Raw genomic sequence first — 25,488 nt, 5'->3', positions numbered from 1 at the left:
TCCCCCCTCTCCCTTCCCTCCCCCCCCCCTCCCCCCCAAATTTAGCTCTGGGGATGGACGGCAGCCCCCAAATTCCCTCCAAATTCCCCCAAAATCCCCGTGGGAGGGGGGGGGGGGGGAGGGGAGAGGGGTTGGACAGCGCATCCTCCTCCCTCCCCCCCCCCCCTCCACGGCGCGGGGGGAGGGGCTGCGCTGCCGCAGGGGGGGAGGGGCGGTGGCTCCTTTGGCCCCTCCCCCTCCCTCCCTCCCCCCCCCCCTCCCCCAATTTAACCCTCCCCCTCCCCCCCCCCCCTCCCCGGTATTTTCCAGACGCCGGAGCCGAACGGAGCCGCGGCGCGAGGGGTCGGTGCCGCCCCTCCCCCACCCCACCTTGACACCCCCCCCCCCTCAGGACCCCTCCCCATCCCCCCCCATCCCCCCCCCCCCAGTGACCTCCATCCCTCCGGCCCCGCGGACACGGCCCCATCCCCGCCCCTCCCCCACCCCCAGCGGGCCCCCCCCCATCCCCCCACCGGGTACCACTTGGAGGGGGGGGAGGGGCCCTGTGGGGCTGGGGGGGTCCCTATGGATCTATAGGGGATGGGGGAGGGGCTCTATGGGGCTCGGGGGTCCCTATAGGGGATGGGGGAGGGGTCCCGTGGGGCTGGGGGGGTCCCTATGGATCTACAGGGGATGGGGGAGGGTCCCTATAGGGATGGGGGTTCCCTATAGATCTATAGGGGATGGGGGAGGGGCTCTATGGGGCTCGGGGGTCCCTATAGGGGATGGGGGAGGGGCTCTATGGGGCTCGGGGGTCCCTATAGGGGATGGGGGTCACTATGGGTCTATAGGGGACGGGGGAGGGACCCCGTGGGGCTCGGGGATCCCCTATGGATCTACAGAGGATGGGGGAGGGGCCCTATGGGGCTCGGGAGCCCCTATGGGGCTCAGGGGTCCCTATAGATCTATAGGGGATGGGAGAGGGACCCCGTGGGGCTCGGGGCTCCCTATAGATCTATAGGGGATGGGGGAGGGGCTCTATGGGGCTCGGGGGTCCCTATAGGGGATGGGGGAGGGGCCCTATGGGGCTCGGGGGTTCCCTATAGATCTATAGGGGGTGGGGGAGGGTCCCTATGGGGCTCGGGGATCCCCTATGGATCTACAGGGGATGGGAGGGAGGGATCGCTGTGGGGCAACGGGGGTCCCTATAGGGCAGGATCTATAGGGGATGAGGGGGTCCCTATAGGGCAGGATCTATAGGGGATGAGGGGGTCCCTATAGGGCAGGATCTATAGGGGATGAGGGGGTCCCTATAGGGCAGGATCTATAGGGGATGAGGGGATTCCTATAGGGCAGGATCTATAGGGGATGAGGGGGTCCCTATAGGGCAGGATCTATAGGGGATGAGGGGATTCCTATAGGGCAGGATCTATAGGGGATGAGGGGATTCCTATAGGGCAGGATCTATAGGGGATGAGGGGGTCCCTATAGGGCAGGATCTATAGGGGATAAGGGGGTCCCTATAGGGCAGGATCTATAGGGGATGAGGGGGTCCCTATGGAATAGGAGGGAGGGGTCGCTATGGGGCTGGGCAGCCCCTATAGGGCTGGGGGGGTCCCTATGGATCTATAGGGATGGGGGGGAGGGGCTCCCCATGGGGCGGGGCTGCGGGGGGGGATCCCTATGGGACTGGGATGTGTGGGGTTGGGGGTCCCTATGGATCTATAGGGGATGAGGGGTCCCTATAGGGCCGGATCTATGGGGCAGGATCTATAGGGCTGGGGGTCCCTATGGATCTATAGGGGATGGTTTCTATAGGGCCGGGGCAGTCCCTATAGGGCCGGATCTATAGGGAAAGATCTATAGGGTCGGATCTATGGGAGGGGTCCCTATGGCTCTATAGGGGATTGGGGGGGGGGTCCCTATAGGGCCGGATCTATGGGAGGGGTCCCTATGGCTCTATAGGGGATTGGGGGGGGGGTCCCTATGGATCTATAGGGGATGGGGGGGTCCCTATAGGGCCGGGTTTATTGAGAGGGTCCCTATGGATCTATAGGGGATGGGGGGGTCCCTGTAGGGCCGGATCTATGGGAGGGGTCCCTATGGCTCTATAGGGGATGGGGGAGGTCCCCGTAGGGCCTGGTTCCCCCCCCCGCCCCCCTCTCCCACCTCCGGCTGCTTCCGGCCGGGAATTTTTGGGGCTATTTTGGGATCCGCCACCTGCCCCATGGCTGGGGGGGGGAGGGGCGAGGGGCGCGGGGGGGGGCTCCCTATGGGGGGTGGGACAAGGGGGGGCACTGGGAGGGACTGGGAGGGACTGGGAGGGACTGGGAGGGCACTGGGGCTACTGGGACAAACTGGGAGGGGACACTGGGGGGGTCCCGCGTCCCTGGAGGGGCACCCGGAGTTCTGGGGGGGGGCGGGGAGGGGTCCTGATGACCCTGGGGGGGGGTCCCATCAAATTGGGGAACCCCCCTCAAATCCCACCCAAATTGGGGACCCCCCGCCCCAAATCCCACCCAAATTGGGACCCCTCCTCACCGAGGGGGATCCCCAAATCCCCCCATGACCCCCCCAAATCCCACCCGAAATGGGGCCCCCCCTAAATCCCACCCAAATTGGGGACCCCTCCTCACTGAGGGGGATCCCCAAACCCCCCATGACCCCCCCAAATCCCACCCAAATTGGAATCCCCCACCTAATTGGGGACCCCCCCCCTAAATCCCACCCAAATTGGGGACCCCTCCTCACTGAGGGGGATCCCCAAACCCCCCCTAAATCCCACCTGAAATGGGGACCCCCCCCCAAATCCCACCCAAATTGGGGACCCCCCCCAAATCCCACCTAAATTGGGACTCCTCCTCACTGAGGGGGATCCCCAAACCCCCCCCATGACCCCCCCAAATCCCACCCAAATTGGGACCCCTCCTCACCGAGGGTGATCCCCAAACTCCCCCTAAATCCCACCCGAAATGGGGAACCCCCCGCCCCAAATCCCACCCAAATTGGGGACCCCTCCTCACTGAGGGGGATCCCCAACCCCCCCCTAAATCCCACCCGAAATGGGGATTCCCCCCCAAATCCCACCTAAATTGGGACTCCTCCTCACTGAGGGGGATCCCCAAACCCCCCCAAATCCCACCCAAATTGGGGACCCCTCCTCACTGAGGGGGATCCCCAAACCCCCCCATGACCCCCCAAATCTCTCTCTCTCTCTCTCTCTCTCTCCGCAGCCTCCGCCGCCATGGGGGGTCACCCGTCCCCAACGCCCCCCTCCCCCTTCCCGCCCTGCGCCCCCCCCCAGCTCTTCCTCCCGCTCCTCCTCCTCCTCCTCCTCCTCACCCCCTCCCAGGTCGCCACCGAGGACCTGGTGGTCGCCACCTCGGCCGGCGCCGTCCGCGGCTTCCACGTGGCCGCCGGCCCCTCCTCGCGCGTGGCCGCGTTTTTGGGGATCCCCTACGCCGAGCCCCCCTTGGGCCCCCTGCGCTTCGCCCCCCCCCGCCCTGCCCGACCTTGGGGAGGGGTCCTGGACGCCTTCGCCCACCCCCACGCCTGCTTCCAGCCGGTCGACACGATGTTCCCGGGATTCGGCGGCTCCGAGATGTGGAACCCCAACCGGGAGATGAGCGAGGACTGTTTGTACCTCAACATTTGGGTGCCGGCCCCGCGCCCCAAGGCGCCGGCGCCGGTGCTGGTGTGGATTTACGGGGGGGGCTTCTACAGCGGCGCCGCCTCGCTGGACGTCTACGACGGACGGTTCCTGGCAGCGGCCGAGGAGGTCTTGGTGGTCTCCATGAACTACCGGGTGGGTGCCTTGGGCTTCTTGGCGTTGCCGGGCCACCCCGAAGCCCCCGGTAACGTGGGGCTGCTGGACCAGCGGCTGGCGCTGCGTTGGGTCCAAGCCAACATCGCGGCCTTCGGCGGCGACCCCGGCGCGGTGACGCTGTTCGGGGAGAGCGCGGGCGCGGCCTCGGTGGGGCTGCACCTGCTGTCGGGGGGCAGCCGCGCCCTGTTCCGCCGCGCTGTGCTGCAGAGCGGCTCCCCCAACGGGCCCTGGGCTACCGTGGGGGCGGCTGAGGGCCGGCGGCGAGCGGCGCGGCTGGGCCGGCTGGTGGGGTGCGGCGGGGTGGGCGCCGGCGGGGCCGTGACCAACGAGACGGAGCTGTTGGGCTGCCTGCGCGCCGCTGCGCCACCGCAGCTGGTGGAGCACGAGGCGGCCGTGCTGCCCCAGCAGGGCGTCTTCCGCTTCGCCTTCGTGCCCGTGGTGGACGGCGAGTTCCTGGCTGACACCCCCGAGGCGCTGCTGGGGGGACCGGGGCGCCCCGAGGCCGAGGTGCTGCTGGGGGCGGTGCAGGATGAGGGCACCTATTTCTTGGTGTACGGCGTGCCCGGCTTTGGCAAGGACAACGAGAGCCTGATCAGCCGCGAGGAGTTCCTGGGCGGGGTGAGGCTGGGGGTGCCGCAGGCCAACGAGCTGGCGGCCGAGGCCGTGGTGCTGCAGTACACGGACTGGTTGGACCAGGACAACCCGGTGAAGAACCGCGAGGCGCTGGACGACATCGTGGGCGACCACAACGTGGTGTGCCCGCTGATGCACTTCGCCCAGCGCTGGGCCGAGCGCGGCGGCACCGTCTTCGCGTACCTGTTCGACCACCGCGCCTCCAACCTGCTGTGGCCGCCCTGGATGGGCGTGCCCCACGGCTACGAGATCGAGTTCGTGTTTGGGCAGCCCCTGAACCCCGGCCTCAACTACACGGCCGAGGAGGAGGCGCTGAGCCGGCGCATCATGAGATACTGGGGCAACTTCGCGCGCACCGGGTACGGGGAATGGGGAGGGACGGCGGGGACAGGGAGGGAGGGAGATGTGGGGATGGCTGGATGGAGGAACGGATGGAGAGAGGGAGGGTGGGAAGGAAGGAGGGAGGGAGGGATGGACGGATGGATGGATGGGGAGAAGGTTGTGGAGATGGAGGGATGGATGGAGAGATGGAGATGGATGAAGGGATGAAAGGGATAAGGAGAAGCTTCCATAGATGGTTGAAGGATTGGAGGGATGGAGGGATGGAGAACGGGATGGAGGGATGGAGGGAGGGAGGGATGGATGGATGGAGAGAGGGAGGGAGGGATGGAGGGAGGGAGGGATGGATGGATGGATGGAGAGAGGGAGGGATGGATGGAGAGAGGGAGGGATGGAGGGATGGAGAGATGGAGGGAGGGAGGGAGGGATGGATGGATGGAGAGAGGGAGGGATGGATGGAGAGAGGGAGGGATGGAGGGATGGAGAGATGGAGGGAGGGAGGGAGGGATGGATGGATGGAGAGAGGGAGGGATGGAGGGATGGATGGATGGATGGATGGATGGATGGATGGATGGATGGAGAGAGGGATGGATGGATGGAGAGAGGGAGGGATGGATGGAGGGATGGAGAGAGGGATGGATGGATGGATGGATGGATGGATGGATGGATGGATGGATGGAGAGAGGGAGGGATGGATGGAGAGAGGGAGGGATGGAGGGAGGGATGGAGAGAGGGATGGATGGGTGGACGGATGGAGGGATGGATGGATGGAGAGAGGGAGGGATGGAGGGATGGATGGAGGGATGGAGAGAGGGATGGATGGGTGGACGGATGGAGGGATGGATGGGTGGACGGATGGAGGGATGGATGGATGGAGAGAGGGAGGGAGGGATGGATGGATGGAGGGAGGGAGGGAGGGATGGAGGGATGGAGGGAGGGATGGATGGATGGATGGAGAGAGGGATGGATGGATGGAGGGATGGAGAGAGGGATGGATGGGTGGACGGATGGAGGGATGGATGGATGGATGGATGGAGAGAGGGATGGATGGATGGATGGATGGATGGAGAGAGGGAGGGAGGGATGGATGGATGGAGGGAGAGATGGATGGATGGGGTGTGAAGAGCAGGATGGGGTGGGATGGATGGGATGGGGCTGGGATGAATTATGTTGAGTTGAATGAGTTGGGTTGGGGTGGATGAGTTGGGTTGGGTTGGTTGAGTTGGGTGAGTTGGGTTGGATGAGTTTGGTTGAGTTGGGTTGGATGAGTTGGGTTTGTTGGGTTGGGTTGAGTTGGGATCGGTTGGGTTGGGTTGGGATTGGTTGTGTTGGGTTGGGATCAGTTGTGTTGGGTTGGGTTGGGATCAGTTGGGTTGTGTTGGGTTGGGTTGGGATCAGTTGGGTTGTGTTGGATTGAGTTGGGATCGGTTGTGTTGTGTTGGGATGGGTTGGGATCAGTTGTGTTGGGTTGAGTTGGGATCGGTTGTGTTGTGTTGGGTTGAGTTGGGATCGGTTGTGTTGGGTTGGGTTGAGTTGGGATCAGTTGGGTTGTGTTGGGTTGGGTTGGGATCGGTTGTGTTGTGTTGGGATGGGTTGGGATCAGTTGTGTTGGGTTGGGTTGGGATCGGTTGTGTTGGGTTGGGTTGAGTTGGGATCGGTTGTGTTGGGTTGTGTTGGGTTGGGTTGGGATTGGTTGGGTTGGGTTGGGTTGTGCTGGGATCGGTTGGGTTGTGTTGGGTTGGGTTGGGATCGGTTGTGTTGGGTTGGGTTGAGTTGGGTTGTGTTGGGTTGTGTTGGGTTGAGTTGGGATCAGTTGGGTTGTGTTGGGTTGGGTTGGGATCGGTTGGGTTGGGTTGGGTTGAGTTGGGACCGGTTGTGTTGGGTTGGGTTGAGTTGGGTTGTGTTGGGTTGTGTTGGGTTGAGTTGGGATCAGTTGGGTTGTGTTGGGTTGGGTTGGGATCGGTTGGGTTGTGTTGGGTTGAGTTGGGATCGGTTGTGTTGGGTTGGGTTGAGTTGGGATCGGTTGTGTTGGGTTGGGTTGAGTTGGGATCGGTTGATTTGGAATGAGTTGGGATCGATCTGAACTGGTTGGGACCTTCTCCCCCGGCGTGCGCGGCGCAGGGACCCCAACGAGCCGTCGGAGCGGGAGCGGCGCTGGCCGTCCTACACGGCTGCGGGGCAGAGCTACGCCCGGCTCAACGCGCGGCCGCTCGCCGTGGCCCAGGGCCTGCGCGCCCAGGCCTGCGCCTTCTGGACGCGCTTCCTGCCCAAGCTGCTCAACGTCACCGGTGAGGGGACACCGGGGACACGGGGGGGACACCGGGGATGTGGGGACATGGAGGGATGTGGGAAGGTGGCACCATGGAGGTGGGACATGGACACGGGAACTGGGGGACACCAGGGACACGGGGAGGTGGCACCATGGAGGTGGGACATGGACATGGATGTGGACATGGGGACACATGAGGGACATGGGGACATGGAGGGATGTGGGGAGGTGGCACCATGGAGGTGGGACGTGGACATGGATGTGGACATGGGGGGACATTGGGGACACGGGGAGGTGGCACCAGGGAGGGGGGACATGGACACGGGAACTGGGGGACACCGGGGACACGGGGAGGTGGCACCATGGAGGTGGGACATGGACACGGGAACTGGGGGACACCAGGGACACGGGGAGGTGGCACCAGGGACGTGGGGACATGAGGGACATCGGGGTCGTGGGGAGCTGCGTGAAGGCAGCACCAGGGACGTGGGACACGGATGTGGACATGGACATGGGGACACATGAGGGACATGGGGACATGGAGGGACATGAGGAGGTAACACCAGGGAGGTGGGACATGGACACAGATGTGGACATGGGGACATGGAGGGATGTGGGGAGATGGCACCATGAAGGTGGGACATGGACATGGATGTGGACATGGGGGAACATTGGGGACACGGGGAGATGACACCAGGGAGGAGGTGGGATATGGACATGGACGTGGACATGGGGGGACACCAGGGTCATGGGGATGTGAAGTGGGAAGGTGACATCATGGAGATGGGACAGGGACACGGGAATTGGGGGACACTGGGGACATGGGGAAGCAGCACCATGGAGGTGGGACCTGGACGTGGACATGGGGGGACACTGGGGACACGGCGAGGTGACACCATGGAGATGGGACATGGACACGGATGTGGACATGGACATGGGGACACATGAGGGACACGGGGACATGGAGGGATGTGGGGAGGTGGCACCAGGGAGGTGGGACAGGGACACGGGATTTGGGGGACACCAAGGAGATGGGGAGGTGACACCACGGAGGTGGGACATGGACGTGGACATGGGGGGACACCAGGGATGTGGGGACATGGAGGGATGTGGGAAGGTGGCACCATGGAGGTGGGACAGGGACATGGGATTTGGGGGACACCGGGGACACGGGGAGGTGACACCATGGAGGTGGGACATGGACATGGATGTGGACATGGGGACACATGAGGGACATGGGGACATGGAGGGATGTGGGGAGGTGGCACCATGGAGGTGGGACGTGGACATGGATGTGGACATGGGGGGACATTGGGGACACGGGGAGGTGGCACCAGGGAGGGGGGACATGGACACGGGAACTGGGGGACACCGGGGACACGGGGAGGTGGCACCATGGAGGTGGGACATGGACACGGGAACTGGGGGACACCAGGGACACAGGGAGGTGGCACCAGGGAGGGGGGACATGAGGGACATCGGGGTCGTGGGGAGCTGCGTGAAGGCAGCACCAGGGACGTGGGACACGGATGTGGACATGGACATGGGGACACATGAGGGACATGGGGACATGGAGGGACATGAGGAGGTAACACCAGAGAGGTGGGACATGGACACAGATGTGGACATGGGGACATGGAGGGATGTGGGGAGATGGCACCATGAAGGTGGGACATGGACATGGACGTGGACATGGGGGAACATTGGGGACACGGGGAGGTGACACCAGGGAGGTGGGATATGGACATGGACGTGGACATGGGGGGACACCAGGGTCATGGGGATGTGAAGTGGGAAGGTGACATCATGGAGGTGGGACAGGGACACGGGAATTGGGGGACACTGGGGACATGGGGAAGCAGCACCATGGAGGTGGGACCTGGACGTGGACATGGGGGGACATTGGGGACACGGCGAGGTGACACCATGGAGGTGGGACCTGGACGTGGACATGGGGGGACATTGGGGACACGGCGAGGTGACACCATGGAGATGGGACATGGACACGGATGTGGACATGGACATGGGGACACATGAGGGACACGGGGACATGGAGGGATGTGGGGAGGTGGCACCAGGGAGGTGGGACAGGGACACGGGATTTGGGGGACACCAAGGAGATGGGGAGGTGACACCACGGAGGTGGGACATGGACGTGGACATGGGGGGACACCAGGGATGTGGGGACATGGAGGGATGTGGGAAGGTGGCACCATGGAGGTGGGACAGGGACACGGGATTTGGGGGACACCGGGGACACTGGGAGGTGACACCATGGAGGTGGGACATGGACGTGGACATGGGGACACACCAGGGACACGGGGAGGTGACACCACGGAGGTGGCACGTGGAGGACCTCACACATTTTGGGGGGGTTTCGGTGGCTTCAGAGAGTTTTTAGGGGCGTTCTGGGGGTTTTTGGGATCCCCGGAGCTGATTTTGGGGTCCCCGCGTCGATTTGGGGTTCGGGGGGGGGCGTTCCCAGGGCTGGTGGAGGAGGCGGAGCAGCAAAAGCACCCGGAATTTTGGGTGGATTCGGGGTGGATTCGAGGAGCGGATTCTGAGCAGGATTTGGGGTGGATTTAGGATATTTTGGGTGGCTTCCAGGGGTTTTTAGGGTGGTTTCTGAGGGTTTTTGGGGTCGCCGGTTCCGATTTCGGGGTCCCCACGCTGATTCGGGGTTTCCCAGGGCCGATGGAGGAGGCGGAGCGCCAGTGGCGCCTGGAATTCCACCGCTGGAGCTCGTACATGATGCGCTGGAAGAGCCAATTCGAGCTCTACAGCCGCCAGGAGCGCTGCCAGCCCCTGTAGGGCCCCCCCAAAACCTCACCCGGGGCACCCCAAAACCTCACCCGCACCCCAAAACATCCCCCCCTCGCAAAATCCACATCGAACCCCCCCCTCAAGAACCCCAAAATTCTGGGAGATCCTTCCCCAAAGTCCCACGGTCACCCCATGTAGGGCCCCCCCCTAAAACCCACCCAGGGCACCCCAAAACCTTCAGCTGCACCCTAAAATCCATATAAATTTCCCCCGGCATCCCAAATTCCTGGGGTTTTCCCCCCAAAAAGCTCCACAGACTCCAGGAGTGGCATCACCCCCTCCAGGGACACCCCAAAAATCCCTCCCAGACCCCGAAATTCCGCTCTGACTCCCCCAAAATCCTGCCCAGACACCCCCAAACCACCAAAATCCACTCCAGACACCCCAAAATCCACTTCAGACACCCCCCCAAAAAAACCCCCAGACACCCCCAAAATTCTCCTCTGATACCCCCAAAAAAATCCCACCCAGGCACCCCAAAACCAACTTCAGACACCCCCAAAATCCCCCCGGACCCCCCAAAATCCTGCCCAGACACCTCCCAAAAAATCCCAGACACCCCAAAATCTCCAAGGTGCCCCAACCCCACTCCAAACCCCCCCCCCCAGGACCCCCAAAATTTGGGGGTCCCCCTTCCCCTCCCCCCTCAGTGTCACCCCAATAAAGGCTCAAACCCAAACCTGGCTCTGGGGGCGGGGGGGGAACCCCCAAAATCTTGGGGGGGACCCCAAATTTGGGAGGGGGGGAGGGACCCAAAACACGACATGGGGACAAAGGGGGGGCACCCCAAAACTTTATTGGGGGGGTAAAAAGGGGGGTCCCCCCCTTTCAAGGGGTGGGGGGGACCCCAAAACTGGGAGGGGGAATTTGGGGACCCCCCCCTCCCGCCACTCAAGTTTGGGGGTTCAGGGAGAAATTTGGGGGTTTGGGGAGGGGGGTCCAGGGGATTTTGGGGACCCCCCCCTTCCCCCAAGAAGTTTTGGGGTCCCCCAAAGATTTGGGGGGTCCAGGGGGGGCTCCGACTTCAGGCTGCTGGAAAAAGGGGAAGGGGTGAGGGTGGGGGGGGCCCAGGACCCCCCAAAATTTTGGGGGGGGGCCCCCCTCAGGGGTTTTGGGGACCCCCTCCCCCCACCGTACCCTGGTCGAAGTTCAGCTTCTTGGGGGGGGGGTCCCCAAATCCTTCGACGTCCACGAGGTCCCCGGGAGGGTCAGAGTCACTCGGGGGGGGCTCTGAGGGGGACCCCAAAATTAATGGGGGGGGACACCCCAAAATTAAAGGGGGGGGGACCCCAAAATTAATGGGGGGGAAGCCCAAAATTAAAAGGGGAGGGGGGCAGGGAGGGCTTTGGTTTGGGGGGGGACCCCAAAATTAAAGGGGAGGAAACCCAGAATTAAAGGGGGGGTCCCAAAATTAAAGGGGAGGAAACCCAGAATTAAAGGGGGGGTCCCAAAATTAAAGGGGAGGAGTCCCAAAATTAAAGGGGGGGGGTCCCAAAATTAAAGGGGGGGACCCCAAAATTAAAGGGGGGGGTCCCAAAATTAAAGTCAAGGTTTGAGGGAGACCCCAAAAAGGGGGGGGGGGATCTGAAGAAGGGGGGGATGGGGAGAAACCCCAAAATTTAAGGGGGGGAGGGTCAGGGCGGATTTGGGGACTATTGGGGGGGGACCCCAAAATTAATGGGGGGAAACCCCAAAATTAAAAGGGGAGGGGGGCAGGGAGGGCTTTGGTTTGGGGGGGGACCCCAAAATTAAAGGGGGGGTTCCCAAAATTTAAAGGGGGGGGGGGCGAGTCAGGGAGGATTTGGGGACCACGGGGGGGTCCCCAAAATTAAAGGGGGGTTCCCAAAATTTAAGGGGGGGAGGTCAGGGAGGATTTGGGGACCATGGGGGGGTCCCCAAAATTAAAGAGGGGATCAAAAAGGGGATGAGAACAATGGGGGGGACCCCAAAATTAAAGGGGGGGGTTCCCAAAATTAAAGGGGGGGGGGTCAAGGTGGGGATGAGACCAACGGGGGGGACCCCAAAATTAAAGGGGGGGTCAAAAAGGGGATGAGACCAACGGGGGGGACCCCAAAATTAAAGGGTGGGGGGGCCCCAGCAAGACCCCAAAATCCACAGCGGGGGGGGGGGTGTGAAAAACCCCCCAAATTAACAAAAGGGGAAGGGGAACACCCCAAAAAAACCCCCAAAATCCGTTACCTGCCACCTTCAGCTTCTTCCCGGGGGGGCCTTGAGGGTCGTGAGGGGCCCCCCCAGATCCCGGGGGGGCTTTTCGGGGTCCCTTTTTGGGGGAGTCGGCGGTGCCGGGTGGAGGCAGGGGGACCCCGCTGTCCTCGTAGGCTTTGCGCTTGGCCGCCGCCTTCAGCTGCGCCCTGAGGGGGGATTTGGGGGGTCGGGGGGGGTGGGGAGGACACCCCAAAATCTTCCCGCACCCCCCCCCCCCCCAAAAGCCCCCCGCCCCCCCCTCCCTTACACCGTGCGGTCCTTGATGAGGGCGCTCAGGCGGTTCAGGTCCTCCCCGAATCGCGACACGGCCCCGCGGAGCAGCGACAGCTCCGGCTCCGTCCAGCGGGACCTGGGGTTTGGCGAGGGGGGATCCCGGGAATTTTGGGGGGATTTGAGTGAATTTGGAGGGATTTCGGGGTTTTTTAGGGGGGTTCGGGGGGGTTCAGGTCCTCCCCGAATCGCGACACGGCCCCGCGGAGCAGCGACAGCTCCGGCTCCGTCCAGCGGGACCTGGGGTTTGGCGAGGGGGGATCCCGGGAATTTTGGGGGGATTTGAGTGAATTTGGAGGGATTTCGGGGTTTTTTAGGGGGGTTTCGGGGGGTTCGGGGGGGTTCAGGTCCTCCCCGAATCGGACCGCGACCACACGGAGCAGCGACAGCTCCGGCTCCGTCCAGCGGGACCTGGGGTTTGGGGAGGGGGGGATCCCGGGAATTTTGGGGGGATTGGGGGGATTTGAGTGAATTTGGGGGGATTTGGGGGAGATTTGGGGGGGTTTGGGGGCTCTAAAGGGGGTTTGGAATCGGGACGCGACCCCACAGAGCAGCGACAGCTCCGGCTCCGTCCAGAGGGACCTGGGAGGGATCCCGGGATTCCGGGGGGGGAAATCTCAAAAATTTGGGGGGGATCCCGGGAATTTTGGGGAGTCTAGAAGGGGTTTGGGGGGTCGCGGAGGAGATTTGGGGGAATTTTGGGGGTTTTCGGAGGATTTTGGGGGGTTCGGGGGGGTTCAGGTCCTCCCCGAATCGCGACGCGGCCCCGCGGAGCAGCGACAGCTCCGGCTCCGTCCAGAGGGACCTGGGAGGGATCCCGGGATTTCGGGGAAGGATCCCGGGAATTTGGGGGGTCTAGAAGGGGTTTGGGGGGTCGTGGAGGAGATTTGGGGGGGATTTGGGGGGATTTCGGGGGTTTTAGGGGGGTTTTGGAGGGTTCGGGGAGGTTTTGGCGGCTCTAAAGGGGGTTTGGAATCGGGACACGGCCCCGCGGAGCAGCGACAGCTCCGGCTCCGTCCAGCGGGACCTGGGGTTTGGCGAGGGGGGGATCCCGGGAATTTTGGGGGGGATTGGGGGGGATTTGAGTGAATTTGGGGGGATTTGGGGGAGATGTGGGGGGGGTTGGGGGCTCTAAAGGGGGTTTGGAATCGGGACGCGACCCCACAGAGCAGCGACAGCTCCGGCTCCGTCCAGAGGGACCTGGGAGGGATCCCGGGATTCCGGGGGGGGGAAATCTCAAAAATTTGGGGGGGATCCCGGGAATTTTGGGGAGTCTAGAAGGGGTTTGGGGGGTCGTGGAGGAGATTTGGGAGAATTTTGGGGGTTTTCGGAGGATTTTGGGGGGTTCGGGGGGGTTCAGGTCCTCCCCGAATCGCGACGCGACCCCGCGGAGCAGCGACAGCTCCGGCTCCGTCCAGCAGGACCTGGGAGGGATCCCGGGATTTCGGGGAAGGATCCCGGGAATTTGGGGGGTCTAGAAGGGGTCTGGGGGGTCGTGGAGGAGATTTGGGGGGGGATTTCGGGGTTTTTTAGGGGGGATTTTGGGGGGTTCGGGGGGGTTCAGGTCCTCCCCGAATCGCGACACGGCCCCGCGGAGCAGCGACAGCTCCGGCTCCATCCAGCGGGACCTGGGGTTTGGCGAGGGGGGATCCCGGGAATTTTGGGGGGATTGGGGGGGATTTGAGTGAATTTGGGGGGATTTTGGGGAGATTTGGGGGGGTTTTGGGGGCTCTAAAGGGAGTTTGGAATCGGGACGCGCCCCCAAGGAGCAGCGACAGCTCCGGCTCCGTCCAGAGGGATCCCGGGAATTTGGGGGGCTCTAGAAGGGGTTTGGGGAGTCGTGTAGGAGATTTAGGGGGCACTTGGGGGGAACTTGGGGCAGTTTTGAGGCGATTTGAGTGAATTTGAGGGGATTTCGGGGGTTTTAGGGGGGTTCGGGGGGGTTCAGGTCCTCCCCAAATCGGACCGCGACCACACGGAGCAGCGACAGCTCCGGCTCCGTCCAGCGGGACCTGGGAGAGATCCCGGGAATTTGGGGGGGTCTAGAAGGGGTTTAGGGGGTGGCAGAGAAGATTTAGGGGCGATTTGGGGGGATTTCGGGGGTTTTAGGGGGGTTTTGGAGGGTTCGGGGAGGTTTTGGCGGCTCTAAAGGGGGTTTGGAATCGGGACACGGCCCCGCGGAGCAGCGACGGCTCCGGTTCCGTCCAGAGGCATCCCGGGAATTTGGGGGGATCCCGGGAATTTGGGGGGGGGTCTAGAAGGGGCTTGGGGGGTCGCGGAGGAGATTTAGGGGCAATTTGGGGGGATTTCGGGGGTTTTCGGGGGATTTTGGGGGGTTCGGGGGGGTTCAGGTCCTCCCCGAATCGCGACACGGCCCCGCGGAGCAGCGACAGCTCCGGCTCCGTCCAGCGGGACCTGGGAGGGATCCCGGGAATTTGGGGGGATCCCGGGAATTTTGGGGGGCTGGAGAGAGTTTGGGGGGTCGTGGAGGGAATTTGGGGGGTCCTGGAGGGAGTTTAGGAGGGATTTTGGGGGATTTTAGGGGATTTGGGGGCTCTAAAGTGGGTTTGGAATCAGGACTCGGCCCCGCGGAGCAGCGACAGCTCCGGCTCCGTCCAGCGGGACCTGGGGTTTGGCGAGGGGGAATCCCGGGAATTTCGGGGGATTGGGGGGGATTTGAGTGAATTTGGGGGGATTTGGGGGGATTTTGGGGGATTTGGGGAGATTTGGGGGGGTTTTGGGGGCTCTAAAGGGGGTTTGGAATCGGGATGCGACCCCACAGAGCAGCGACAGCTCCGGCTCCGTCCAGAGGGATCCCGGGAATTTGGGGGGATCCCGGGAATTTGGGGGGATCCCGGGAGGGATTTAGGGTGTCCTGGAAGGGATTTGGGGGAGGGGGGGGGTCTAGAGGGGATTTTGGGGGGGCTCATGATCCCCCACCAGCCCCCCCCCCCCAAAATCCCCTCACCCCGCGGGGGAGGTGTCGGTGCCGGGGTGCGCTGGGGACCCCAAAACCCCCCGAAATCCCCCCAAAAACGCCCCCAAATCCCCCCAAGGACCCCTCAGGGACCCCGAAATCCCCCCCCAAGACCCCCCAAATCCCCTCAAATCTCCCCATGGGGACCCCAAAACCCCCCCACGATCCCCCCCCAGAACCCCTCAGGGACCCCTAAATCCCCCCCAGGACCCCCCAAATCCCCTCCAGGATCCCCCAAATCCCCCCCAGGGACCCCAAAATTCCCTCCAGGACCCCCCAAAAGGCCCTGGAACCCCCCAAAATCCCGCCCCGGACCCCCCAAATCCCCTCCAGGACCCCCCAAATCCCCCCCAGAACCCCCTAAATCCCCCCCAAATCCCCCCCAGGACCCTCCAAATCCCCTCCAGGACCCCCCAAAAGCCCCTGGAACCCCCCAAATCCCCTCCAGGATCCCCCAAATCCCCCCAGGCCCCCCGAAATCACCCCCAAACCCCCCAAAAATCCCCCCCAAATCCCCCCAAAACCCCCCAAATCCCCTCCAGGACCCCCCAAACCTCCAACAGCCCCCCAAATCCCCCCCAGAACCCCCTAAATCCCCTCCAAATCCCCCCCCAGGCCCCCCAAATTCTCTCTAGGACCCCCTAAATCCCACCAGGACCCCCCAAATCCCCCCCAGGATCCCCCAAATCCCGTCCAGGGACTCCCAAATCCCCCCCAGAACCCCCAAAAATCCCCCCCAAATCCCCTCAGAACCCCCCAAATCCCCCCCAGGACCCCCCAAATTCTCTCTAGGATCCCCCAAATCCCCCCAACCCCCCCCCCAGGACCCCCCAAATCCCCTCCAGGGACCTCCAAATCCCCCCTAAATCCACCAAGCACCCCCCAAATCCCATCCAGGGACCCCTAAATCCCCCCCCAGAACCCCCCAAATCCCCCTCAGAACCCCCCAGGACCCCCCAAATCCCCCCCCCGGCTCCCCCAAACCCCCCCAAGGACCCCCCAAATCTCCCCCAGGACCCCCCAGGACCCCCCCAGGATCCCACAAATTCCCCCCAGGACCCCCCAAGTCCCCTCAGGACCCCCCAAATCCCGTCCAGGGACCCCCCAAACCCCCCAAGAACCCCCCAGATCCCCCTCAGAACCTCCCAGGAACCCCCCAAGACCCCCCAAATCCCCCCCAGGACCCCCCAAATTCTCTCTAGGACCCCCCCAGGACCCCCCAAATCCCCCCCGGACCCTCCAAATCCCCTCCAGGGACCCCTAAATCCCCCCCAGGACCCCCTAAATCCCCCCCCGGCTCCCCCAAACCCCCCCAAGGACCCCCCAAATCTCCCCCAGAACCCCCCAAATCCCCCCCAGGACCCCCCAAACCCCCCCAGGCTCCCCCAAATCCCCCCAAGGACCCCCCAAATCACCCCCAGGATCCCCCAAATCTCCCCCAGGCTCCCCCAAATCCCCCCCAGGATCCCCCAAACCCCCCCAGGACCCCCCAAATCCCCCCCAGAACCCCCCAAATTCTCTCTCGGACCCCCCAAATCCCCCCCAGGACCCCCCAAACCCCCCCCGGCTCCCCCAAACCCCCCCAAGGACCCCCCAAATCCCCCCCAGGACCCCCCAAACCCCCCCAGGACCTCCCAAATCCCCCCCCGGACCCCCCCAGGACCCCCCAAATCCCCCCCAAACTCCCCAAAAGTCCCCCCCATATCCCCTCAGAACCCCCCAAATCTCCCCCAGGACCCCCCAAATTCTCTCTCGGACCCCCCAAATCCCCCCCAGGACCCCCTAAATCCCCCCCCGGCTCCCCCAAACCCCCCCAAGGACCCCCCAAATCTCCCCCAGAACCCCCCAAATCCCCCCCAAAATCACCCCCAGGACCCCCCAAATCTCCCCCAGGACCCCCCAAATCCCCCCAGGACCTCCCAAATCCCCCCCCGGACCCCCCCAGAACCCCCCAAATCCCCCCCAAACTCCCCAAAAGTCCCCCCCATATCCCCTCAGAACCCCCCAAATCTCCCCCAGGACCCCCCAAATTCTCTCTCGGACCCCCCAAACCCCCCCAGGACCCCCTAAATCCCCCCCGGCTCCCCCAAACCCCCCCAAGGACCCCCCAAATCACCCCCAGAACCCCCCAAATCCCCCCCAAACTCCCCAAAAGTCCCCCCCATATCCCCTCAGAACCCCCCAAATCCCCCCCAAATCTCCCCCAGGACCCCCCAAATTCTCTCTCGGACCCCCCAAACCCCCCCAGGACCCCCTAAATCCCCCCCGGCTCCCCCAAACCCCCCCAAGGACCCCCCAAATCTCCCCCAGGACCCCCCAAATCACCCCCAGAACCCCCCAAATCCCCCCCAAACTCCCCAAAAGTCCCCCCCATATCCCCTCAGAACCCCCCAAATCCCCCCAAATCACCCCCAAATCTCCCCCAGGACCCCCCAAATTCTCTCTCGGACCCCCCAAATCCCCCCCAGGACCCCCTAAATCCCCCCCCGGCTCCCCCAAACCCCCCCAAGGACCCCCCAAATCTCCCCCAGGACCCCCCAAATCCCCCCCAGGATCCCCCAAACCCCCCCAGGACCTCCCAAATCCCCCCCCGGACCCCCCCAGGACCCCCCAAATCCCCCCCAGAACCCCCCAAATTCTCTCTCGGACCCCCCAAATCCCCCCCAGGACCCCCCAAACCCCCCCCGGCTCCCCCAAATCCCCCCCAGGACCCCCCAAATCCCCCCAGGACCTCCCAAATCCCCCCCCGGACCCCCCCAGAACCCCCCAAATCCCCCCCAAACTCCCCAAAAGTCCCCCCCATATCCCCTCAGAACCCCCCAAATCCCCCCCAAATCTCCCCCAGGACCCCCCAAATTCTCTCTCGGACCCCCCAAACCCCCCCAGGACCCCCTAAATCCCCCCCGGCTCCCCCAAACCCCCCCAAGGACCCCCCAAATCTCCCCCAGGACCCCCCAAATCACCCCCAGGACCCCCCAAATCACCCCCAGAACCCCCCAAATCCCCCCCAAACTCCCCAAAAGTCCCCCCCATATCCCCTCAGAACCCCCCAAATCCCCCCAAATCCCCCCCAAATCTCCCCCAGGACCCCCCAAATTCTCTCTCGGACCCCCCAAATCCCCCCCGGACCCCCCGCCCCGCTCACCCCGCCGGGGAGCTGTCGGTGCCCGGGTGCAGCTGCATCGTCAGCTCCCCCAGGCGCGTGAAGGCGGCGCCGGCGGCCGAGAAAATCTCACCGACCTGGGAGGGGGAAACTGGGAGCACTGGGAGGCACTGGGAGCACTGGGAGGGGAACTGGGAGGGACTGGGAGGGGAATGGGAGGGGAATGGGGGGCACTGGGAGGGGACTGGGAGGGACTGGGAGGGGAATGGGAGGGGAATGGGGGGCACTGGGAGGGAATGGGAGGGACTGGGAGCACTGGGAGGGGAATGGGGGGCACTGGGAGGGAAACTGGGAGCACTGGAAGGGACTGGGAGGGGAATGGGAGGCACTGGGAGGGGACTGGGAGCACTGGAAGGGAAACTGGGAGGGACTGGGAGGGACTGGGAGGGGAACTGGGAGCACTGGGAGGGAAACTGGGAGCACTGGGAGGCACTGGGAGCACTGGGAGGGGAACTGGGAGGGACTGGGAGGGACTGGGAGGGGAACTGGGAGCACTGGGAGGGAAACTGGGAGCACTGGGAGGCACTGGGAGCACTGGGAGGGGAACTGGGAGGGACTGGGAGGGACTGGGAGGGGAACTGGGAGCACTGGAAGGGAAACTGGGAGCACTGGGAGGCACTGGGAGCACTGGGAGGGGAACTGGGAGGGACTGGGAGGGACTGGGAGGGGAACTGGGAGCACTGGAAGGGAAACTGGGAGCACTGGGAGGCACTGGGAGCACTGGGAGGGGAACTGGGAGGGACTGGGAGGGACTGGGAGGGGAACTGGGAGCACTGGAAGGGAAACTGGGAGCACTGGGAGGCACTGGGAGGCACTGGGAGCACTGGGAGGGGAACTGGGAGGGGAACTGGGAGCACTGGGGGGGACAGGGAGGGACTGGGAGGGGAATGGGAGGGGAATGGGGGGCACTGGGAGGGAAACTGGGAGCACTGGGAGGCACTGGGAGGGGAATGGGAGGCACTGGGAGGGGACTGGGAGCACTGGGAGGGAAACTGGGAGCACTGGGAGGGACTGGGAGCACTGGGAGAGGAATGGGAGCACTGGGAGGGACTGGGAGCACTGGGAGGGACTGGGAGCACTGGGAACCCAAACTGGGAGCCAGAGTTGATCTGGGACCCAAACTGGGACCAGTAACAACAAACTGGGACCCAAACTGGGACCCAAACTGGGACCAGTAACACCGAACTGGGATCAAACTGGGACCAGTACCAACAAACTGGGGTCCAAACTGGGACCAGTAACACCGAACTGGGACCCAAACTGGGACCAGTAACAACAAACTGGGATCCAAACTGGGACCAGTAACACCGAACTGGGATCCAAACTGGGACCAGTAACAACAAACTGGGATCCAAACTGGGACCAGTAACACCGAACTGGGACCCAAACTGGGACCAGTAACACCGAACTGGGACCCAAACTGGGACCAGTAACTCCTCACTGGAACCCAAACTGGGACCAGTAACAACAAACTGGGATCCAAACTGGGACCAGTAGCAACAAACTGGGATCCAAACTGGGACCAGTAACACCGAACTGGGATCCAAACTGGGACCAGTAACACCGAACTGGGACCCAAACTGGGACCAGTAACAACAAACTGGGACCCAAACTGGGACCAGTAACAACAACCTGGGACCCAAACTGGGACCAGTAACTCCTCACTGGAACCCAAACTGGGACCAGTAACAACAACCTGGGACCCAAACTGGGACCAGTAACTCCTCACTGGAACCCAAACTGGGACCAGTAACAACAAACTGGGATCCAAACTGGGACCAGTAACAACAAACTGGGATCCAAACTGGGACCAGTAACGCCGAACTGGGACCCAAACTGGGACCAGTAACACCGAACTGGGACCCAAACTGGGACCAGTAACAACAAACTGGGACCCAAACTGGGACCAGTAACACCGAACTGGGACCCAAACTGGGACCAGTAACAACAAACTGGGATCCAAACTGGGACCAGTAACAACAAACTGGGATCCAAACTGGGACCAGTAACACCGAACTGGGATCCAAACTGGGACCAGTAACACCGAACTGGGATCCAAACTGGGACCAGTAACAACAAACTGGGACCCAAACTGGGACCCAAACTGGGACCAGTAACACCGAACTGGGACCCAAACTGGGACCAGTAACACCGAACTGGGACCAAACTGGGACCAGTAACTCCTCACTGGGACCCAAACTGGGACCAGTAACTCCTCACTGGGACCCAAACTGGGACCAGTAACACCGAACTGGGATCCAAACTGGGACCAGTAACAACAAACTGGGATCCAAACTGGGACCAGTAACACCGAACTGGGACCAAACTGGGACCAGTAACACCGAACTGGGACCAAACTGGGACCAGTAACTCCTCACTGGGACCCAAACTGGGACCAGTAACCCCGGAACTGGGATGAAAACTGGCTTCCCTCCGGAACCTTCCATGCGGGCCCCATTCCCACCCCGACCCCTCCCCCGGGCGCACCGACCCTCGCCCAAACCGGAAGTGGCACCGCACCGGAAGTGCCTCCCTGCCGATTCCAAACCCCCCCCTCCCATTCCCCAAAAACCCCCCAAAATCCCCCAAAACCGCCCAAAATGCCCCAAAATCCCTCACTTTAGTAGACGCTGACGTCATAGCCGCCCTCCCCGGCCCCTCCGGCCGCCGCCGCCGCCGCTCCGGCTCCTCGATGGTGGCGGCGGGGGGAGGGGGACGCTCTGCCCCGCGCGTCTCGCTGGTTCCGCCTCCCTCACCAAGCCCCGCCCCTTCTCCCTCCGCTTTCTCCCATTGGCTCGCTCCACCCAAGCCCCGCCCTCTTTCCCCTCTGCCCTCTCCCATTGGCTCGCTCCCCCCAAACCCCGCCCCTCTCCCCCTCCGCCCTCTCCCATTGGCTCGCTCCTCTCAAGCCCCGCCCCCTCCCGCCGCTCCGCGCCGCCGTCTCGTTGCTCCTCAACCTCCAGGCCGCCCCAAAATCCCCTTTTTTCACCCCAAAACGCCGCTTTTCCCACGCGCCGCCCCAAAAACCACCCTCGGAGTGGGTAGATAAGAACTCTCTTTATTCTCCGAACTTCTCCCAGTGCTCCGCGGGGCTGCGGCCGCGAGAAAATTGGTCCTCCGAGTGGAATGGGTGCAGCGGGGGTGGGGGGTGGGGGGGTTTTGGGGTGAAAAATGGGGTTTTTGGGGTTTCTCAGCGCACCATGTACTCCTTGCGCTTGTTGAGGCGGGTCTGGCAGAGGGAGAAGCCGCCCAGGAGGGCGTAGAGGCCCGCGGCGATGAAGCAGTTGTAGCTGACCTGCTCGTACAGGCCGTAAATGCGGTCGGGGCCGCTGCGGGAGAGGGGAAAAAAAGGGATTTTTGAGGGAAATTTGGGGGTTTTGAGGGTCGTGGGGAGGGTTTGGGGGGGTTTAAGGGGGGGTTTGGGGTGTTTGGTGGGATTTTAGGGAGGTTTGGGGAGGGGTTGAGGTGGAAATTCGTTGTGAGGAGTTGGAAATTCTTTCAAATCTCAGCTGGGGATGCCCCGAAATGCTCTGAAATCCTCTCAAAATGAACCCCAAATCCCACCTTGAGACCCCAAAAGCCTCAAAGAGAGCCCAAAACTCCCCAAAGAGACGCCAAAAAGATCCCAAATCCCCCTCAGAGACCCCCAGGACCCCCCAAAGAGACCCCAAAAGATCCCAAATCCCCCCCAAATCCCCTCGAGGGACTCCCAGGACCCCCCAAACCTCCCGTAGGGACCCCAAAACTCCCCAAAGTAACCCCCAAACCCCCCTCCAATCTCCCCTAAGGACCCCAAAAGACCCCAAATCCTCCCCAAATCTCCCCCAAGGACCCCAAAAGATCCCAAATCCCCCTCAGAGACCCCCGGGACCCCCTCCAAGCCCCCTGAAATCTCCCCTAGGGATCCCAAAAGATCCCAAATCTCCCCCAACCCCCCTCAAATCTCCCCTAAGGACCCCAAAAGATCCCAAATCTCCCTCAAATCTCCCCTAAGGACCCCAAAAGATCCCAAATCTCCCTCAAATCTCTCCTAAGGACCCCAAAAGATCCCAAATCTCCCTCAAATCTCTCCTAAGGACCCCAAAAGATCCCAAATCTCCCTCAAATCTCTCCTAAGGACCCCAAAAGATCCCAAATCTCCCTCAAATCTCCCCTAAGGACCCTAAAAGATCCCAAATCTCCCTCAAATCTCCCCTAAGGACCCCAAAAGATCCCAAATCCCCTCGAGGGACCGCCAGGACCCCCCAAACCTCCCGTAGGGACCTCAAAACTCCCCAAAGAGAGCCCAAATCCCCCTCAAATCTCTCCTAGGGACCCCAAAAGACCCCAAATTCTCCCCAAATCTCCCCCAGGGACCCCAAAAGATCCCAAATCCCCCTCAGAAACCCCCCCGGGACCCCCAAAACTCCCCAAAGAGACCCCAAAAGATCCCAAATCCCCCTCAGAAACCCCCCCCGGGACCCCCAAAACTCCCCAAAGAGACCCCAAAAGATCCCAAATCCCCCTCAGAGACCCCCGGGACCCCCTCCAAGCCCCCTGAAATCTCCCCTAGGGATCCCAAAAGATCCCAAATCCCCCCCAACCCCCCTCAAATCTCCCCTAAGGACCCCAAAAGATCCCAAATCTCCCTCAAATCTCCCCTAAGGACCCCAAAAGATCCCAAATCCCCCCCAAATCCCCTCGAGGGACTCCCAGGACCCCCCAAACCTCCCGTAGGGACCCCAAAACTCCCCAAAGTGACCCCCAAACCCCCCTCCAATCTCCCCTAAGGACCCCAAAAGACCCCAAATCCTCCCCAAATCTCCCCAAAGAGACCCCAAAAGATCCCAAATCCCCCTCAGAGACCCCCGGGACCCCCTCCAAGCCCCCTGAAATCTCCCCTAGGGATCCCAAAAAACCCCAAATCCCCCCCAAATCCCCTCGAGGGACCCCCAGGACCCCCCAAACCCCCCCAAATCCCCCCTTGCCGCGCTCACTCGGTGAAATCCTCCTCGGTGAAGGGCACGTCCTCGATGAGCACGGCCGAGTGGACGTTGAAGAAGATGCCCAAAAGCACCTGGGGGAGGGGTCCCGAGGGGGTTTTTTTTGGGGGGTGGGAGGGGTCCCCAGGGGGTTTAGGGTGAGGCGACCCCCACCCCGAGCTGCCCCATCCCCCACCTCCCCCCCCAAAAAGCCGCTTTGAGGGGTGGGGGAGGGGTTTGGGGTGACTCAGGGGCAGCTGAGGGGAAGTTGGGGGAGTGGGGGAAGGGTTTGGGAACCCCCCCCCCCAAAATCCGCTGAGGCCTTCAAGACCCCTCCCCAAAACCTCACAGGGACCCCCAGTCACCCCCAAATATTTCCCAGCCCCACCCCAGTCCCACTGGGAGACCCCCAGACCACCCCAAAAACCCCCTCCCCTCCCCCCAATTCCCTTCTCAGACCCACAGAGCCCTTCCAGGACCTTTCCCATTTCCAACCCCCCCTCAGCCCCTCACGACCACCCCCCCAAACCCCTGCCAGCCCCACAGGGACCCCCCAAAACCTTCCCCAGCCTCCCCCATGACCCCTCCAAGACCCCCCCAAAAATCCCTTCTCAGACCCACAGAGCCCTTCGAGGACCTTTCCCATTTCCAACCCCCCCCCCGAGCCCCTCATGACCCCCCAAAACCTCCCAGGAACCCCCCAAAACCTCCCCCAGGACCCCCCCAATCCCTTCGAGGACCCTCCAGGACTCCCCAAACCCCTCAGGGCCCCCCTCAGCCCCTCACGACCACCCCCCCAAACCCCCTGCCAGCCCCACAGGGACCCCCCAAAACCTTCCCCAGCCTCCCCCAGGACCCCTCCAAGATCCCCAAAATCCCTTCTCAGACCCACAGAGCCCTTCCAGGACCTTTCCCATTTCCACCCCCCCCCCCCAACCTCCCAGGAACCCCCCAAAACCTCCCCCAGGACCCCCCAAACCCCTCAGGGCCCTCCAGCCCCTCACAGACACCCCCCCCCCCAACCCCCTGCCAGCCCCACAGAGACCCCAACAAAACCCCTCTAAATCCTTCAAGCACCCTCCAGGATCTCTCCCAACCCCCTCCCACGACCCCCAGAGACCCCCAACCCCCCCCATCCCCTCAGAACCCCCTCAGGCCGCCCTCGCCCCCTCACGCTCCCCTCAGCCCCTCACCAGCATCACGACGCCCCAAGCGCTGAGGACGAGCCCACAGGCCGCCATCTTGGGCCCGCAGCAGAGCAGCGACACCATGGCGGGAAGCGGGAGAGCCTCGGGGGACGCTCCTTGAAGGGGTTTTTGGGGCAGTTTCGGAGGTTTTTAGGGGTGGGGTTTTTTTGGTTTTTTTTTTTTTTTTTGAGGGGGGGGAGGTTCGAACGCGCGGAGCCCCCCCGGAGCTGCTGCTGCGGGGCCGAGCCGGCGCAGCAGACTGAGGCTCCGCCCACTCCGCGCGTGGCCACGCCCCCTTCGGGCGGTTCCATTGCTGCCCGCGGGGGAGGGGGGAAGGGGGAAAGCGCGGCGCTGATTGGTTGTGGGGGGGTCCAAGGGGCGTGGCCTCGGTGTTGGCCACGCCCACCAGGCCCACGCGTGTCCCCTGAGTGTCCCTTGAGTGTCCCTTGAGTGTCCCCTGAGTGTCCCTTGAGTGTCCCTTGAGTGTCCCCTGAGTGTCCCTTGGGTGTCCCTTGGGTGTCCCGTGAGTGTCCCCTGAGTGTCCCCTGAGTGTCCCTTGGGTGTCCCCTGAGTGTCCCTTGGGTGTCCCTTGAGTGTCCCTTGGGTGTCCCCTTGTCCCAACCGGTTCTTCCCCCCCTCCCTCCTGTGACGTCACGCGTGACGTCACGCGCGTCACCGACTCACCCCGGGGTGTCCCCAGCGTGTCCCCCCCCCCCCCCACCCCAAAAAGGGTTGGGATTTCCAAATTTAGGGGCTCTGGCCCTTTAAATTCCCCTCCCCCCCCCCCTCCGAGGGTCACATTGAGGTGACATTTCGGGGGGGAGCTAAAAATAGC

At 63.1% G+C, this 25,488-nt stretch overlaps 3 protein-coding genes across 5 annotated transcripts; 1 reads left to right on the top strand and 2 right to left on the bottom strand.

Annotated features, from left to right (window-relative positions):
• Positions 1–309: 309 nt before the first annotated feature.
• On the top strand, positions 310–9,857 carry LOC309584504 (acetylcholinesterase-like; the record flags this gene model as incomplete). Its single annotated transcript, XM_082300545.1, is given in 6 exon segments — positions 310–342; positions 3,213–4,312; positions 4,525–4,593; positions 4,595–4,797; positions 6,899–7,065; positions 9,736–9,857. Coding segments are annotated over 5 exon segments (1,650 nt in total). The 5' UTR covers positions 310–342; positions 3,213–3,223.
• A 791-nt stretch (positions 9,858–10,648) lies between these two features.
• Positions 10,649–21,251, bottom strand: BACC1 (BPTF associated chromatin complex component 1). Of its 3 annotated transcripts, none has more exons than XM_082300486.1 (6): positions 21,125–21,251; positions 18,488–18,582; positions 12,343–12,444; positions 12,069–12,241; positions 11,007–11,099; positions 10,649–10,901 (listed from the first exon to the last, which is right to left on the bottom strand). In XM_082300486.1, exons 1-6 carry the CDS (start codon positions 21,143–21,145, stop codon positions 10,894–10,896), a joined length of 492 nt encoding a protein of 163 aa, XP_082156612.1. In that variant the 5' UTR covers positions 21,146–21,251; the 3' UTR covers positions 10,649–10,893. The 3 variants fall into 3 exon arrangements, with proteins under 3 accessions (XP_082156612.1, XP_082156613.1, XP_082156614.1); XM_082300487.1 differs by having other exon boundaries at positions 10,649–10,898; XM_082300488.1 differs by lacking the exon at positions 12,343–12,444.
• Positions 21,252–21,543: 292 nt separating this feature from the next.
• On the bottom strand, positions 21,544–24,922 carry RNASEK (ribonuclease K). The gene is made up of 3 exons (XM_082300559.1): positions 24,660–24,922; positions 23,482–23,561; positions 21,544–21,834 (listed from the first exon to the last, which is right to left on the bottom strand). Exons 1-3 carry the CDS (start codon positions 24,735–24,737, stop codon positions 21,696–21,698), a joined length of 297 nt encoding a protein of 98 aa, XP_082156685.1. The 5' UTR covers positions 24,738–24,922; the 3' UTR covers positions 21,544–21,695.
• Positions 24,923–25,488: the final 566 nt, after the last annotated feature.

The sequence above is a fragment of the Coloeus monedula genome, assembly GCF_965178545.1.
Source record: "Coloeus monedula genome assembly, chromosome: 40".
Lineage (NCBI taxonomy): Eukaryota > Metazoa > Chordata > Aves > Passeriformes > Corvidae > Coloeus > Coloeus monedula.
This window is presented reverse-complemented; position numbering and strand designations above follow the sequence as displayed.

Coding starts and splice junctions, on each gene's coding strand:
- BACC1 (XM_082300486.1), bottom strand. CDS start 21,145: ATGACGTCAGCGTCTACTAAA. Junction 18,583..21,124: donor TGACGTCAGCGTCTACTAAA/GTGAGGGATTTT, acceptor TCCCCCTCCCAG/GTCGGTGAGATTTTCTCGGC. Junction 12,445..18,487: donor ACCGACAGCTCCCCGGCGGG/GTGAGCGGGGCG, acceptor GCCAAACCCCAG/GTCCCGCTGGACGGAGCCGG.
- RNASEK (XM_082300559.1), bottom strand. CDS start 24,737: ATGGTGTCGCTGCTCTGCTGCGGGCCCAAGATGGCGGCCTGTGGGCTC. Junction 23,562..24,659: donor CTTGGGGCGTCGTGATGCTG/GTGAGGGGCTGA, acceptor CCCCTCCCCCAG/GTGCTTTTGGGCATCTTCTT. Junction 21,835..23,481: donor ACCGAGGAGGATTTCACCGA/GTGAGCGCGGCA, acceptor CCTCTCCCGCAG/CGGCCCCGACCGCATTTACG.